The 14416-nt window shown below is 43.1% G+C and overlaps 1 protein-coding gene across 2 annotated transcripts in view; it reads left to right on the top strand.

Annotated features, from left to right (window-relative positions):
- The window catches only part of pde1a (phosphodiesterase 1A, calmodulin-dependent), a 56087-nt gene that overhangs the window by 23004 nt on the left and 18667 nt on the right, over positions 1–14416 (top strand). For both annotated transcript variants that reach the window (XM_034693117.1, XM_034693116.1), the window contains exons 4-6: positions 7729–7755; positions 13820–13933; positions 14035–14217. In XM_034693117.1, the coding sequence (XP_034549008.1) occupies positions 7729–7755; positions 13820–13933; positions 14035–14217 (324 nt within the window). The remainder of the gene's footprint in view (positions 1–7728; positions 7756–13819; positions 13934–14034; positions 14218–14416) is intronic.

Below are 14416 nucleotides of genomic sequence, written 5' to 3'. Positions count from 1 at the left end.
ATGACAAGGGGCCGATCCATAATGCTGATCCATATGGCAGATCTCTTCATCTCAGTTCTATGCTTTACTGTCTTTACAACAGCCATGTGCGTCTCCTAATTCATCAGCGCCGGACGGTCTGTGCATTTTTACCCCGGTGGAGCATGATGGAGCTGTAGCCTACTGCAAAAAAGCAAGAAACCTTCTAATAATGGATTCAAAGGGTGAAAACATGGACAAGTTGTTGGATTTGATTGTTCCGGATCCTTGAAAGGAAGGGATTCCGGTCTCTGGTTTAGCACTTGGAACCCAGATACAGCTCACCATGAAGTCAGAAAAGCCTGAAGTTGCCAAACCATGATTCAATCCCCTCATTAAGGAATAGAGATTGTTAAATCAATACCAGGATCTGATCGGCTAGTATCGGTATCCGCAGATACCAAAGCCCAGGTATCGATATCGATATCAGGATCAGGACCTAAAAAGTGGGATCGGTGCATCCCTAGCTATAACACCATGTTTCTCTATTTAAATGACAATTTATGAAATATGGCCACAAGTTTTTGACCTCAAATCTGACCCTGAAAGTTCAGACAGGGACAAAAAATATATGCAGCAGCAGAGAACAGAACCCTCAGGGTCTTTTTTAGTTTGGGAGGTGTTGTGTTTATTCTGCTCTTTGTAAGGATAATCTCATGTCTCTCTCGTGTAATTCTTAAAGTTATATGTTTGGGGTATTTTTGAGCTGTGGCTCATTGAGAGTCTATCAATTGGAAGGTTGGCGGTTCGATCCCTTCTCCAGCAGTCACATGCCGAAGTGTCCTTTGGCAAGGCACTGAACCCCAAAGTGGACTGGTGGCTGGAGAGGTGCTGGTTCCCTTGCCTGGGCACTGCCGAGGTGCCCTTGAGCAAGGCACCGAACCTCCAACTGCTCGGGGTGCGCTGGTTGTTGGCAGCATCCTCACAAACATCCTCATAAACTTGTATGTATATATATATATACCAAACTGTGTGTGTAGCATGACCAAAAAAACACAAGTGGAAACATTTAATTTCCCCCCTGGGGATTAATAAAGTGTGTTTCTTCTTCTTCTAAATTGCTCCTGCTGTTGTTCAGCGGTGTGTGAATGTGTACGAATGAGATTAGCTAATACTGATGGTCCCTTACTATAGCAGCCTCTACCATCAGTGAGTGAATGTGGTGTGAATGGGTGAATGTGATGAGCAGTGTGAAAGAGCTTAGAGTGCTCAGAAAGAAAAGAAAAGAGATATAGAAGTACAAGTCCATTTGCCATTTATTGGATAGGACCAAGTGGCAACCTCTGGTCTCAAAATATGAAGCCCATGCGGAAGTGTTATAAACTGCAATTCATCAAGCGTCCACTAGAGGCTGGCTGCAGAAACACAGGAAACCACATACACACCCATTCAAAGAAGACGATCTTTACAGCAGAAATAAACATGTTTACAGCCTGGTTCAAAAAGCAGCTTGGCTCTACATAGCTAATTTCTCTATTGGCACACACTGTAGGGGGGTAGGGGTGAGCCCGACTAAGGATTTGCTTAGTGGAATCTGATTCATCAGATTTTGCCCATAGTGGATGAATAGTGGAATGTTTGTTGTTTTTCCTTATTGACCCAAAGTCTGCATGATGGTGACCGCATGACAATATTACACATAACCCTTTACAATTAAGAGACTCATAGCTTAAAGTAAAAGGGACAACAGAATATTATAAGTATGAAACTTAGATTTTTTAAATCTATATTGCAAAAACAGAGCAGCACTGCAGAGGGTAGTTTGTCCAACTTAAGACTAAACATTTGTATAATGTTCAAAATCAAACCTGAACCAGCTAAAGGGTTTTTAAATCTCTTAACAGAACCTTTTAAAACAGTCTTTCATCGCGTCTTTGTCCGCTTGAGTCTTTTCAAACTGTACGTGAGGAAAACCATCGTGTGTACGGGCAGAAGTGCGCTCCTGTCTCTGTTGACTGTAAATCCTGTCTTTGAGAATATCCTCTCTGATGGTGTGGAGGTGGATGGGATGCTGTGGATTGTTTTTGAGGCTTCAGACAGCTTTGGGTATCCCTCCTGGTTCTTTTGGCCCCGTACAGTTTTTGTGTGGTCCGGTAATCCTTGATCTCACAGCCCTCTTCATGAAGCTGCTCCTCATCTTCATCACTAGTTTTTAGGATCAACTGAAGTTTTATTTCCTGACATTTTGAGCTGCCATGAACGTAGAAAGATTTAAAGACCAGCTGAGGTACGTCTGCTCCACAGGTCCCGCTGAATGGGAGAGTCCACCTTTAATTACCAGGGGAGATTTAATTACCACTTTAAGGAGATTTAACACTTCAAGAGCTGTTCTCAGAATTACATTAAATAAGTTTATATTTATATAAATACAGGATATATGAGAAACTATTTTTACAGGAACCAGGATAATAATGTAAAATTAGACATTGAGCACCCCCATGGTTTGAATGGAATGATCCACGTTTCATATGCAAATATTCGACTATGAGATTGGCAGTCGACTAAGACTCGTTTGAACCAATCGTCCAATATTCCACTATTTGGGGTCACCCCTAACGGGGGGTGAACTTTTTTCCAACGCAACAGTTCATAAGATATTAAGATTCCAAGTCTTTGCCCAAATAAGGACATGACCGACATGACTGACAGGCAGGAACACATAGCTGTTGGCTAGGAGGCTCAAACTCCGCCTCTTTACCTCACACTCTTTTGGTTCAGCATTTCCAATATGGCTGCCGCCGTCGACGTTCGGCTTCAAAACAGCGCTCAGGAACAGATGGGTGATGTCACGGATACTACGTCCATTATTTATACAGTCTATTGATAGGACAGCTGAAGAGAAACAGGAAACATGGGGAGCAGAGAGTGAAGGGAGACATGCAGCAAATGGTCGAGGCTAGGTGTCAAATCAGGGACCGCTAGCCTCTGTACATGGGGCGCATGCTTAAAACCGCTAGGCCAACGACGCCTCGCTCTCGTGTAATTCTTGTCTGATATACCTCACAATTTGAAACATTGCTCATATTTAGTGTTGATTTCCAACATTTAACTTAATATTTGGTTGAAAAATCTGTAAAGCTTCACACCACCTCATTAATGTTGCTGTAATGACTTCAGTAATGAACAGGGTGGATACAAAAGTGAAAATAACACCGAGAAGATGAGCCGCTTCAAAAACAGCTTCAGCTTTATCACTCTGACCTTTCAACCCCGAAAAACAATCAAGGACACATTATGAGGGCTAACATCATTCCTATCACACAATCAGCTGCTTCATGATGTTACTGTGTGTGTGTGTGTGTGTGTGTGTGTGTGTGTGTGTGTGTAGGTCATCTGTGCCAGCGCTCCTTGAACCACTCGAGTCCTCTTATGTCCAGATTGAACGCATTAATTCTCAGATCCAGATGAAACAAAAACAGGTCCGTCTGAGGTTGGAGGGAAAACAAACGCGTGCGCTCAGATTTTTATTCCTTTATTTTATTCTTCTTTTTTTTTTTTGTCATCCTCCTTGTTACCATGGTAACAGGAGAGCATTTCGATGCAGTAAAAACTCTCCGCAGAGGAGAAAAGGACAGAGAAAGAACAGGACGGCTCTTTTTATTTTTTTTGTATTTTTACTACTTTATTAATTCATTTCTAACCTCCTGTCTTTTCTCTGATTCCTGTCTTTCTGTTTGTTGTTCCACTTTCAGTCTCAGTTTGTGCTTTTTGGAGGGAGACTGATGAAAAATAAAGACACAAACAAAGAAGGAAAAACAGAGAAATGGTTGCATGTGTGAGGAGTTCATCAGGCTGGTTTGTGAGGCGTAAAATGGGACTGAAACCGGTTGAAGCGATTCAATAAGTACGACAGGAAATCACTTTTGGATGTCCATTCAGGTGAAATATTAAAATGAAGACGACTGGAACTTGTGGAAAGCAATAAACACAAACTTCCTGCACTAAAACTTGTCCGTCCAGCTCAGTAATCTCAGTAAAAAACATCAAATTCCTCCACTCAGATGTGTGAAAATATAAAAACAGATTTTTCCTTGACATCGCATTTTCATAAATATGTATGTGCTAAAGTGTCAGTCCAGAACAAAGGAGATATTTACATGAATTTATATTTTTATGGTGCTTTTTTTGCAGTCGGTTCATTATCAGAGCCGCTGCAGGGCGGGTGGTGTCGGTGTAGGCGGTGTAGATGGAGTTTACCGCTAAAAAAGTGTGAAACGCACCCCGCGGTGGAGCATCACATCAACAGACTCACACAGAGACAATAATGCATGCTTCAATAAAAAGATACTCGACTCGCTCATTATGTTTCAAATGTTAGAAATAAAATGTTCAAGGTGAGAGAAGGAAACAGCTGGAGGACAGGAAGAAGAAGAAGAAGAAGAAGAAGAAACAGAAGAAGAAACAGAAGAGGAAGAAGAAGAAGAAGAAGAAGAAGAAGAAGAAGAAGAAGAAACAGAAAAAGAAGAAGAAGAAGAAGAAGAAGAAAAAGAAGAAGAAGAAGAAGAAGAAGAAAAAGAAGAAGAAGAAGAAGAAGTTTCAGTGAAGCTTCTGCTCAGAGAAATCAGACAGAGTGGTGACTCACTCCTCATAAACTATCTCTGTCCTCAGCTATTTCTGTCTCTATCCTCACCTGTCCCTGTCCTCACCTTTCCCTGTCCTCACCTGTCCCTGTCCTCACCTGTCTCTATCCTCACCTGTCTCTGTCCTCACCTGTCTCTATCCTCACCTGTCTCTGTCCTCACCTGTCCCTGTCCTCACCTGTCTCTGTCCTCACCTGCCTCTGTCCTTACCTGTCTCTATCCTCACCTGTCCCTGTCCTCACCTGTCTCTGTCCTCACCTGCCTCTATCCTCACCTGTCTTTGTTCTCAACAGTCTCTATCCTCACCTGTCTCTGTTCTCACCTGTCTCTGTCCTTACCTGTCTCTATCCTCACCTGTCCCTGTCCTCACCTGTCTCTGTCCTCACCTGTCCCTGTCCTCACCTGTCTCTATCCTCACCTGTCTCTGTCCTCACCTGTCTCTATCCTCACCTGTCTCTGTCCTCACCTGTCCCTGTCCTCACCTGTCTCTGTCCTCACCTGCCTCTGTTCTCACCTGTCTCTATCCTCACCTGTCTCTGTCCTCACCTGTCTCTATCCTCACCTGCCTCTATCCTCACCTGTCTTTGTTCTCAACTGTCTCTATCCTCACCTGTCTCTGTTCTCAGCTGTCTCTATCCTCACCTGTCTCTGTTCTCAGCTGTCTCTATCCTCACCTGCCTCTGTCCTCACCTGCCTCTGTCCTCACCTGTCCCTGTCCTCACCTGTCTCTGTTCTCACCTGTCTCTATCCTCACCTGTCTCTGTCCTCACCTGTCTCTATCCTCACCTGCCTCTGTCCTTACCTGTCTCTATCCTCACCTGTCCCTGTCCTCACCTGTCTCTGTCCTCACCTGTCTCTATCCTCACCTGTAACTGTCCTCAACTGTCTCTGTCCTCACCTGTCTCTATCCTCACCTGCCTCTGTCCTTACCTGTCTCTATCCTCACCTGTCCCTGTCCTCACCTGTCTCTGTCCTCACCTGCCTCTATCCTCACCTGTCTTTGTTCTCAACAGTCTCTATCCTCACCTGTCTCTGTTCTCACCTGTCTCTGTCCTTACCTGTCTCTATCCTCACCTGTCCCTGTCCTCACCTGTCTCTGTCCTCACCTGTCTCTGTCCTCACCTGTCTCTGTCCTCACCTATCTCTGTCCTCACCTGTCTCTATCCTCACCTGTAACTGTCCTCAACTGTCTCTGTCCTAACCTGCCTCTGTCCTCACCTGTCTCTATCCTCACCTGTAACTGTCCTCAACTGTCTCTGTCCTAACCTGCCTCTGTCCTCACCTGTCTCTGTCCTCACCTGCCTCTGTCCTCACCTGTCTCTGTCCTCACCTGCCTCTATCCTCACCTGTCTTTGTTCTCAACTGTCTCTATCCTCACCTGTCTCTGTTCTCACCTGTCTCTGTCCTTACCTGTCTCTATCCTCACCTGTCCCTGTCCTCACCTGTCTCTGTCCTCACCTGTCTCTGTCCTCACCTGTCTCTGTCCTCACCTATCTCTGTCCTCACCTGTCTCTATCCTCACCTGTAACTGTCCTCAACTGTCTCTGTCCTAACCTGCCTCTGTCCTCACCTGTCTCTATCCTCACCTGCCTCTGTCCTTACCTGTCTCTATCCTCACCTGTCCCTGTCCTCACCTGTCTCTGTCCTCACCTGCCTCTATCCTCACCTGTCTTTGTTCTCAACTGTCTCTATCCTCACCTGTCTCTGTTCTCACCTGTCTCTGTCCTTACCTGTCTCTATCCTCACCTGTCCCTGTCCTCACCTGTCTCTGTCCTCACCTGTCTCTGTCCTCACCTGTCTCTGTCCTCACCTATCTCTGTCCTCACCTGTCTCTATCCTCACCTGTAACTGTCCTCAACTGTCTCTGTCCTAACCTGCCTCTGTCCTCACCTGTCTCTGTCCTCAACTGTCCCTGACCTCACCTGAGTCCCTGACCTCATTTGTCTCTATCTTGGTCCCTACATCTGTCTCTGTTCTCACCTGCTGCTCACCTCACCTGAGTCTCTGACCTCATTTGTCTCTATCTCTGTCCTCAACTGTATCTCTGATCTCATCTCTCTTAGTCTGTCCTCAAATGTACTCTTTCTTCACCTTTCTGTGTCCTCACCTCTATCTTTCCCCCCACCTGTCTTGGTTCTCACCTGACTCTCTCCCTGTCCCCTCCTGTCTCTGTCATTATCCGTATCTCTGTCCTCCACTCTGTCCCTGTTAAAACCTGCCTGTGTCCTCACCAGTCTCTGACCTCATTTAGAGTATGTCTCTGATCTCATATGTCTTTGACTCTGTCTCACTTGTCTTTGTCCTCACCTGTCTTTGTCCTCACCTATCACTGTTACTGTCACCACCTGTCTCTGTCCCTGACCTCACCTGTGCCATGGTTCTCTTTTCATCTCTTTCTCTGTCCTTACATGTGTCTGTCCTCACCTCTATCTATTTCCTCGCCTGTCCCCGTCCTCACCTTTCTCCCTGCTGCATCAGGTTATTGGTCTTGTTTCTGCAGCAGCAGCCCGGTGCTCTCTGCTGTCCCTGCTGTCCCCCTCTTTGTAATTCAGAGCCGCTCCGCCCACGCAGGCCGGGGTGCAATTACTGCTGGAGCATGAAATAACAGCTTCCTGCTGGCAGGTTTCAAAGCCAAGACGTGTCAGAGCAGTGATCAGCCTCCAGGGTCACATCCCAGGGCTGCTGCTGCGTTATTCCTCCTGTACATATTTAGATCCAAAGAGACCTCTTCATCGGTCAGACTCCTGTACCGCAGAGTCCAGACCGTGATGGATGCTCTTACTGTTTGTTTGTTTACAGTGTATTTACTTTCTTATTGTTAGAGGTCCACACCGGGCTGAAACAACCCCGGAGGAGGAGCGTCTGAATCCATCATAATTTCTCACTTAAGGAAAAAACACTCTGTGTGTGGAAAGCTCTCAGCCCAGAGTAAAGAGATCGTGCAAAGTGTAGAGTGAATGGACAATTTGTGCATAACAATGACACATGAAACATCACAGCTCCAATAAGGAAGCTGCAGAGTGCTGTGTGTTCCTGCACATCTACATGTTTCTATTTGAAACAACAACTTGAGCTTGAGCGTGATGTGATCGGTGCATTTCACTGACTTCTGTTTTTCTTTTCTTTACAGGCAGAAATATAAAAGTACTTCACAGAGGTAAGAATCACACACACTTACACAAACACACACATTTATTTACTGAGGTCTCTCTTGGGGATTCTACATGGACCAACACACGGTTTCTGGAGGCTTACTCTAATATAAACTACTGACACGTGTGATTCCTCCTGAGTGGGTGCAGGACTTGGTCCCTAACTGGTCTAGCCTTGGTGGGGTCGTGTTTGTAACTTAGTTTAAAAACTTAAAAGAGGTAAATGTACAAAAAAATCCACATTAGCAAGAAAAAGAAGATAAGCTCACACACACTCAGTAATTAAATGTTGAGGTTTCATATATTTCTTGATTAAGTGTCCGGGTTTATCTTCTTCTTCTTGCAGATGTTTTTTAATTTGGCCTGAATCTATGAGATGTGTGTTTGACAGATGTTCCCCAAAAACACATTAAGGTCCCAAAGTGCTTCACAAATTATGAGAAATTAGAACAAAAACAAACATTAGAGAGACAACTCATCCATCCATCCATCCATCCATCCATCCATCCATCCATCCATCCATCCATCCATCCCTTTTCTTCTGCTTATCCAAGTTGGAGCTAAATCATGGTGGCAGTAGTCCAAGCAAGTTTCCCCAAACATCCCTCTTCCCAGCAGCATATTCCAAGGCGTTCCCATTACAGACCGAATATATTATCCCTCCAGCTGTTCTGGATCTACCCTGTGGTCGCCTTCCAGGTGAACATGTCATGAAAACTTTTAAAGAGAGGCGTCCAGGAAGTGTCCTAGTCAGATGCCTGAACCAACCTAACTGTCTTTTATAAATGGCCCCCAATCTCCTGTATGTGTCCATAAAGCACAGATCAGATGATACAACTTCAAAGTGGATCATTGATCTTAGGCTGACGGTGATCTGGTACCAGGTACAGATATGATCCACCCTGTCCTTGATCGTGGTCTTTGTTAGGACCGGTCTGGATGGGACTTTTACTCTGTAACAGAGTATATTTTTATTTTTGTAGACTCTTTGAGAACTTCTTCCGTCCTTAAAAACACCACTTTTTTTTTAACCTGTCAGTTCAGTGAAGAGAGAGCAGCTCCTCCAGGTCTGCAAACATAAACAAATATGTTCAAGAGAAATATGCAACACTTAGAAATATCACATGTGGATGCTTTAGGATGATTAATGAACAGTTCTGTTAGTTTAAACTGCAACTACAACTGAAACTATCACTTCCACAACCCATTAACTACCTCACAGTGAAATGTGCAAAAATAAGAAAGAGCAAAATTACTGCAATATGTAAAGAGTTATTAAAAATGTAATTTTAAAGAGTGGTAATAGACCATCAGGATGAAGTATTTTCTTTAAATTGTACCAGCAATTTTAAATTATTTGTGCCTTTTTGCTTGGAGCAATGAACACACATCTTATTCCATTACGTTCCATTCCAGTTAATTGTATCCCAATCCATTCAACCCCATTCTAATCCATTCCATCCCATCCCATCCCGTTCCATGTTTTCTGCATCTTGTGATAATTAAATTAATTCCTGTTTTTTCGAGGAACATTAAAAAACGCTTCAGTGTCCTCAGTCTCGAACTTTGTGTTCGCTCCTTCCCTCCTTTTCTGACTCCAGCTGTAACCATGGCAACTGAAACAGATTCCATCCAGTTTACAAGGAGGTGTTTCTAGTGCCATGGCAACGGCACGATGCTTAGCCGCAGTGGAGTCTTTATGTCTCCTCTGTTGTAAACATTCAGAACCATCAAAACCCTCCCTCCATCCTGAGATCTGTAAAAACACAGAGAGAGACACACAATCCATCCTTTGGTTCATTCATCCATCAGATATCCATCTGTTTACTCATCCCCTCATCCGACCAGGACTGTGGGACAGGTGCGGGACAGGTGCAGGACAGGTGCAGGACGTTTTACGAGCTGTCTTTAGGGTAACAGGTTGCATCTTCACACCCACTCAGCCTCTCCCAGCAACAAAAGATTAAATCCATAATTCATTTTTACAGCCCTGCAACTTTTCCCTCTGTTGTTTATAACCTGGGACCCCACGGGGGGACTTTTAATGTCGGTGTGTGACTCTGGGAACAAAGGTTGACTTTAAGGGCGGTATGCGAACGTGTGCCGCATTGTTTACTGTCCAATTAGCTTCTTGAGAGGCGACCGTGTGTTCAGATCAAAAGAGAAGATAAAATCAGCCTTTAGATATGTCTGCAAAATAAACACCATCACTTCTGGGTTCATTACATCCCCCAGAGGAGCGCCTGATCATGTGTTTCTGGGGAGTCTCAGCTTCACTGTAAGTAGTAGGTTCCCAGAGGCTTCACTTTGGATCACTTCAGCGGTATGAACTGGTAATTAAAGGGTCTTTAAGTGGGTTAAAGTTAAAGTTTTCTCACATTCAAATCAAGACACAAGTCTACAATTAATACTTTAGAATTTGATTTGATTATTTTATCTAATAATAATAATAATAACAATAATACTTACTTTATTTATATAGCAGCTTTAAAAACAAATGTTTACAAAGTGCTTTGACAAACAAAGCATGGTTCAAATAACAAAGTAAACATTTAGACAGGGAGGAGGAATTTTAACAATGCAAAACAAAATACAACGCAAGAGGTTAGAAGGAATAAACGTAAAATAAACAGAATAAAGTGTTGGACAATAGACATGTAAATCATTTTTGAGAGGTTTTTCAAGGATAAATAAATAAATAAAATAAATGAATAAAAATGGATAAATAAATAAAAGCATTAAAGGGACAATAAAAGAGGTTTTCAGATTATGAGGACAGCATTCTTTATTGTTTGATAATTTATTGTTTTAATTTATTTTAATTAGTTAGTTTTTTATTTTTTATTCTAATGTTCCTAATTTATCCTTTTCACTTCTTCTAATTTTCTGGATGTGATGTTGTCGTCTCATTCGTCCTCTCATTCTGAAAACCTCCTTTATTGTCCTTTTCATGCCCTTATTTATTTACTTATCCATTTCTATTTATTTATTTATTTATTTATTTTATTTATCCTTGAAAAAAACTCGTATTGTCCCTTTAATACTTTTATTTACTTATCCTTTTTTATTTATTTATTTATTTATTTATTTATCCTAGAAAAACCTCTTAGTGGCCCTTTAATGCTCTTATTTACTTATCCTTTTTTATCATTTTTATTTTTTATTTATTTTATTTATCCTTGAAAACCCTCTTTTATTGTCCTTTTAATGCTCTTATTTATTTATTTATTTATTTATTTATCCTTGAAAACCCTCTCAACAATAATGTATTGGTCTACTGTCACACCACTTCCTTCTGTTTAATTTATGTGTATTCTTTTTAACCTCATGTTGGATTCTGTTATTTTGCATTGTTAAAAATTCCTCCTCCCTGTCTGTCAGAAGGTTTACTCTGTTATTCGAACCATGTTTTGTTTGTCAAAGCACTTTGTAACATTTGTTTTTAAAGCTGCTATATAAATAAAGTTATTATAATACAGATTAAATGGTTCATATAAAGTAGTTCTGAGATGAACTGCCTTCCTGACTGAGGCTCACTGAGTTTATAAGGATAGGAATTTATACCGAGGTCTATCAGGCAACGTTTTCACTACCCACAGGAGACTCCCATTGCTCTCTGTGGGTGTTGGATGATTGACAGGACGCAGGGTGTCATGTGACCATCTGTAGGAAGCAGGTTTTTCATGTTCTGGTTGTGTGGTGAGAACAGGGCAGCAGCTGTGTGGGGGCAAAGTATGAAAAACAGTCTTTCCTTCTGTCAGGTTGCAGGTGTGTGGAGTCTGCAGAGAGGATATCTGAAGAGTAACTCTGCTCCTGAGGAGAAATGCTAAAGGATAAGAGAGGCATATTTTAACAGATCTTACTTTTTAAAGACTAACAGATACAAAAAGGTTTAGAGTTGTTAAAGAGGATTGCTTCAGCCAGCAGCAGAGAAACAGACTGTGATGGCTGCAACTTAATCCTAAAAGTAAAAAAACAAATGCAACAGTGGTAAAATGAAAAATGGGCTACTAAATAAAAAAGTCAAAACAACTGTATCAACAGCAAAGAGCTCCAAATACACAAACGATGCAAAGTCAGAAAGCTGTAAATCTTTTTAAGGAAGTGCTCCAGGTATCGATCTTTAAAGTCCTGCAGGATTTGAACTCCAGCATCGTCTGTTTCAGCAGACTAAGAAGCTTAAATTGTATAAAAAAAGTTGTTTCCTGTGTACCTGCAGCAGCTCAGACAGCGCTGCCAGAATCGGACCACTCTTTATTCAAGTGGGCGGTAAAAATAGTTTTGGGTGGGCGAGTTCAAGGCTGTGATTGTCTGATTGAAATCAGGAAACACTGAGCCGAGGCAGCGCAGCGTGATAAGAGGAAGATAACAGCTGGTACAAAGTGTTTCCTGCAGATCCACTCAGGAGAGGACGGGTCTCTGCAGGCTGATGGGACTGAAAACAGCATGAACTGAAGAGATTTCATTTCAGGAACGAGTGGATGTGCTGTTTTACTGCAAAGCATGAGCCGAAAACTTACCCCTGTTTCATGCATTCACGATAAAGAACGTTCTAATGAGGACTCTCCCTCTACCTTCATGAAAAAGGAACATTTATCTTTGCAGTTTGTGTGGTTTTGGGCAGGTTTTGACTTTGTAACCTAAAGAGAGGTTAGGGAAGTGGAAGTGAAGGAAAAGAAGGAAGGTTCTGAGGGATGTGAGGAGGTGAGAAATGAAAAGGGGAAAGTTTAAAGGACAGAAAAGGATGGAAAAGTAAAGAAGAAAGGGATCAAATGGACAGAAGGAGGCAGAGGAGAAAAGGTTGAATTGAAGGAAGCAAAAGAAGGAAGGAGGAGTTTGATGGTGGGGAAGGAGAGTGGTGAATCTAAAGGAGGAAGGAAGTAAAGAACAACATGAATAGGAGGAGGCAGGAGAGGAAAGTGGAAGACCGAAAAGTAGGAAAAGAGGTGAGGTAAGAAAGAAGGAAGGTGAGAAGGAATTTAGAACTGGAGAAGGAAAGAAGTGTAAGCTGAGAGGGAGAGAGGAAAAGATTGAAGGGAAGGAAGCAAACGAAGGAATCAGGAGAGGAGAAGGAGAGTGGGGTATCTAATAGGATGAAAGAAGTAGAGATGGAAAGAAGGACATAGATAGGAAAGGAGGAGACAGGAAAGGAAAGTGGAAAACTGAAAAGTAGAAAAAGAGATGAGGGAGGAAAGAAGGAAGGTGAGAAGGAAAGATGGAGACTGAAAAGAGGAGGGGAGGAGAAAGGAGAGTGTTAGCTGAGAGGGAGAGGAGAAAATAGGGAGATAGGGAAGGAAATGAGGAGGAGGACTGCTTGAGAAAGAGGCAACAAGTGAGGAAGAAAAGGAAAGGAAAGATGAGAAGGAAAGGAGGTAAGGGGGAAAAATTGGAGAGAGTCACAGGGATTGATTTCCGGGGAGTAAGGGAAGGAGGGAAGTTAGAGAGACAAAAAGTAGGAGCAAGAAGAGGAAAGAAGGAAGCAGAGGAGAAAAGATTGAAGGGAAGGAAGCAAGAGAAGGAAACAGGAGAGGTGAAGGAGTATCTAAAAGGAGGAAAGAAGGACATAGATAGGAAAGGAGGAGGCAGGAAAGGAAAGTTGAAGACTGAAAAGTAGGAAAAGAGGTGAGGTAAGAAAGAAGGAAGGTGCGAAGGGATTTAGAACTAAAGAAGGAAAGGAGGGGACAGGAAAGAGGAGGTAGAGAAGGACAGGAGAAGGAATAGTGAAAAATGGAGAGGGAGAGGAGAAATAAGGAGATAGGGATTGGAAGAAGGACAAGAAACGAGGAAAGGAGGAGGACGACTGCTTGAGAAAGAGGCAGCAAGGGGAGGAAAGGTTAAAGAGCAAGTGAAGGAGAAAGGGAAGGAAAGATGAGAAAGAAGGACAGAGGGATAGAGAGACAGAAGAGGAAAGAAGGTTCATGATTGAAAACATAGATCTGTGAGAATCTGAGGATTTATGTTGTTTACTGTCCCTCCTGCTGTCGCTCAGTTATGTGTCCTCTGATGTATGCACCAGTAACCATGTGTGTGTGTGTGTGTGTGTGTGTGTGTGTGTGTGTGTATATTCAGGCTCAAGATGGTCCTGGAGCAGATGGACCGAGGCGTGGTGGACCTGCAGGAGCTCCGCAGGAACCTGGAGCTTGCCGCTGCCATGTTGGACTCTGTTTACACGGATGAGACCAGGTGAGACTCATCAGGAAGGTAACCTTGTCTCTGTTGGTCCACACTGAGACTGACGCTGTGTGTGTGTGTGTGTGTGTGTGTGTGTTTGTTTGTGTCTGCAGGCGTCTGTTGGACACCGAGGACGAGCTCAGCGACCTGCAGGCAGAGTCGGTGCCCACCGAGGTGCGTGACTGGCTGGCGTGTACCTTCAGCAGAAAGATGGGTGTGGCCAAGCGCCGTCCGGAGGAGAAGCCGAGATTCAGGAGCATCGTCCACGCAGTGCAGGCTGGGATATTCGTAGAGCGGTAAATAAAGATCTAAAAGAATACCTCTAATCTCCTCTATGAGACAAGTCAGTGATGGACTCTATTTCAGACTGTGAGAATCACCACAGACCTGAGGCTCAGGTTAAAGGTGACATATCATGCAAAATGGACTTTTTAATGGTTCTCTACCTGAAATATGTGTCCCTGTCTACAAACCCCCTGAAAAGTAAAAGAATCC

This window comes from Notolabrus celidotus, chromosome 10 (assembly GCF_009762535.1).
Source record: "Notolabrus celidotus isolate fNotCel1 chromosome 10, fNotCel1.pri, whole genome shotgun sequence".
Lineage (NCBI taxonomy): Eukaryota > Metazoa > Chordata > Actinopteri > Labriformes > Labridae > Notolabrus > Notolabrus celidotus.
The sequence above is the reverse complement of the archived record's forward strand: the minus strand, read 5'-3'. Positions and strand labels throughout refer to the sequence as shown.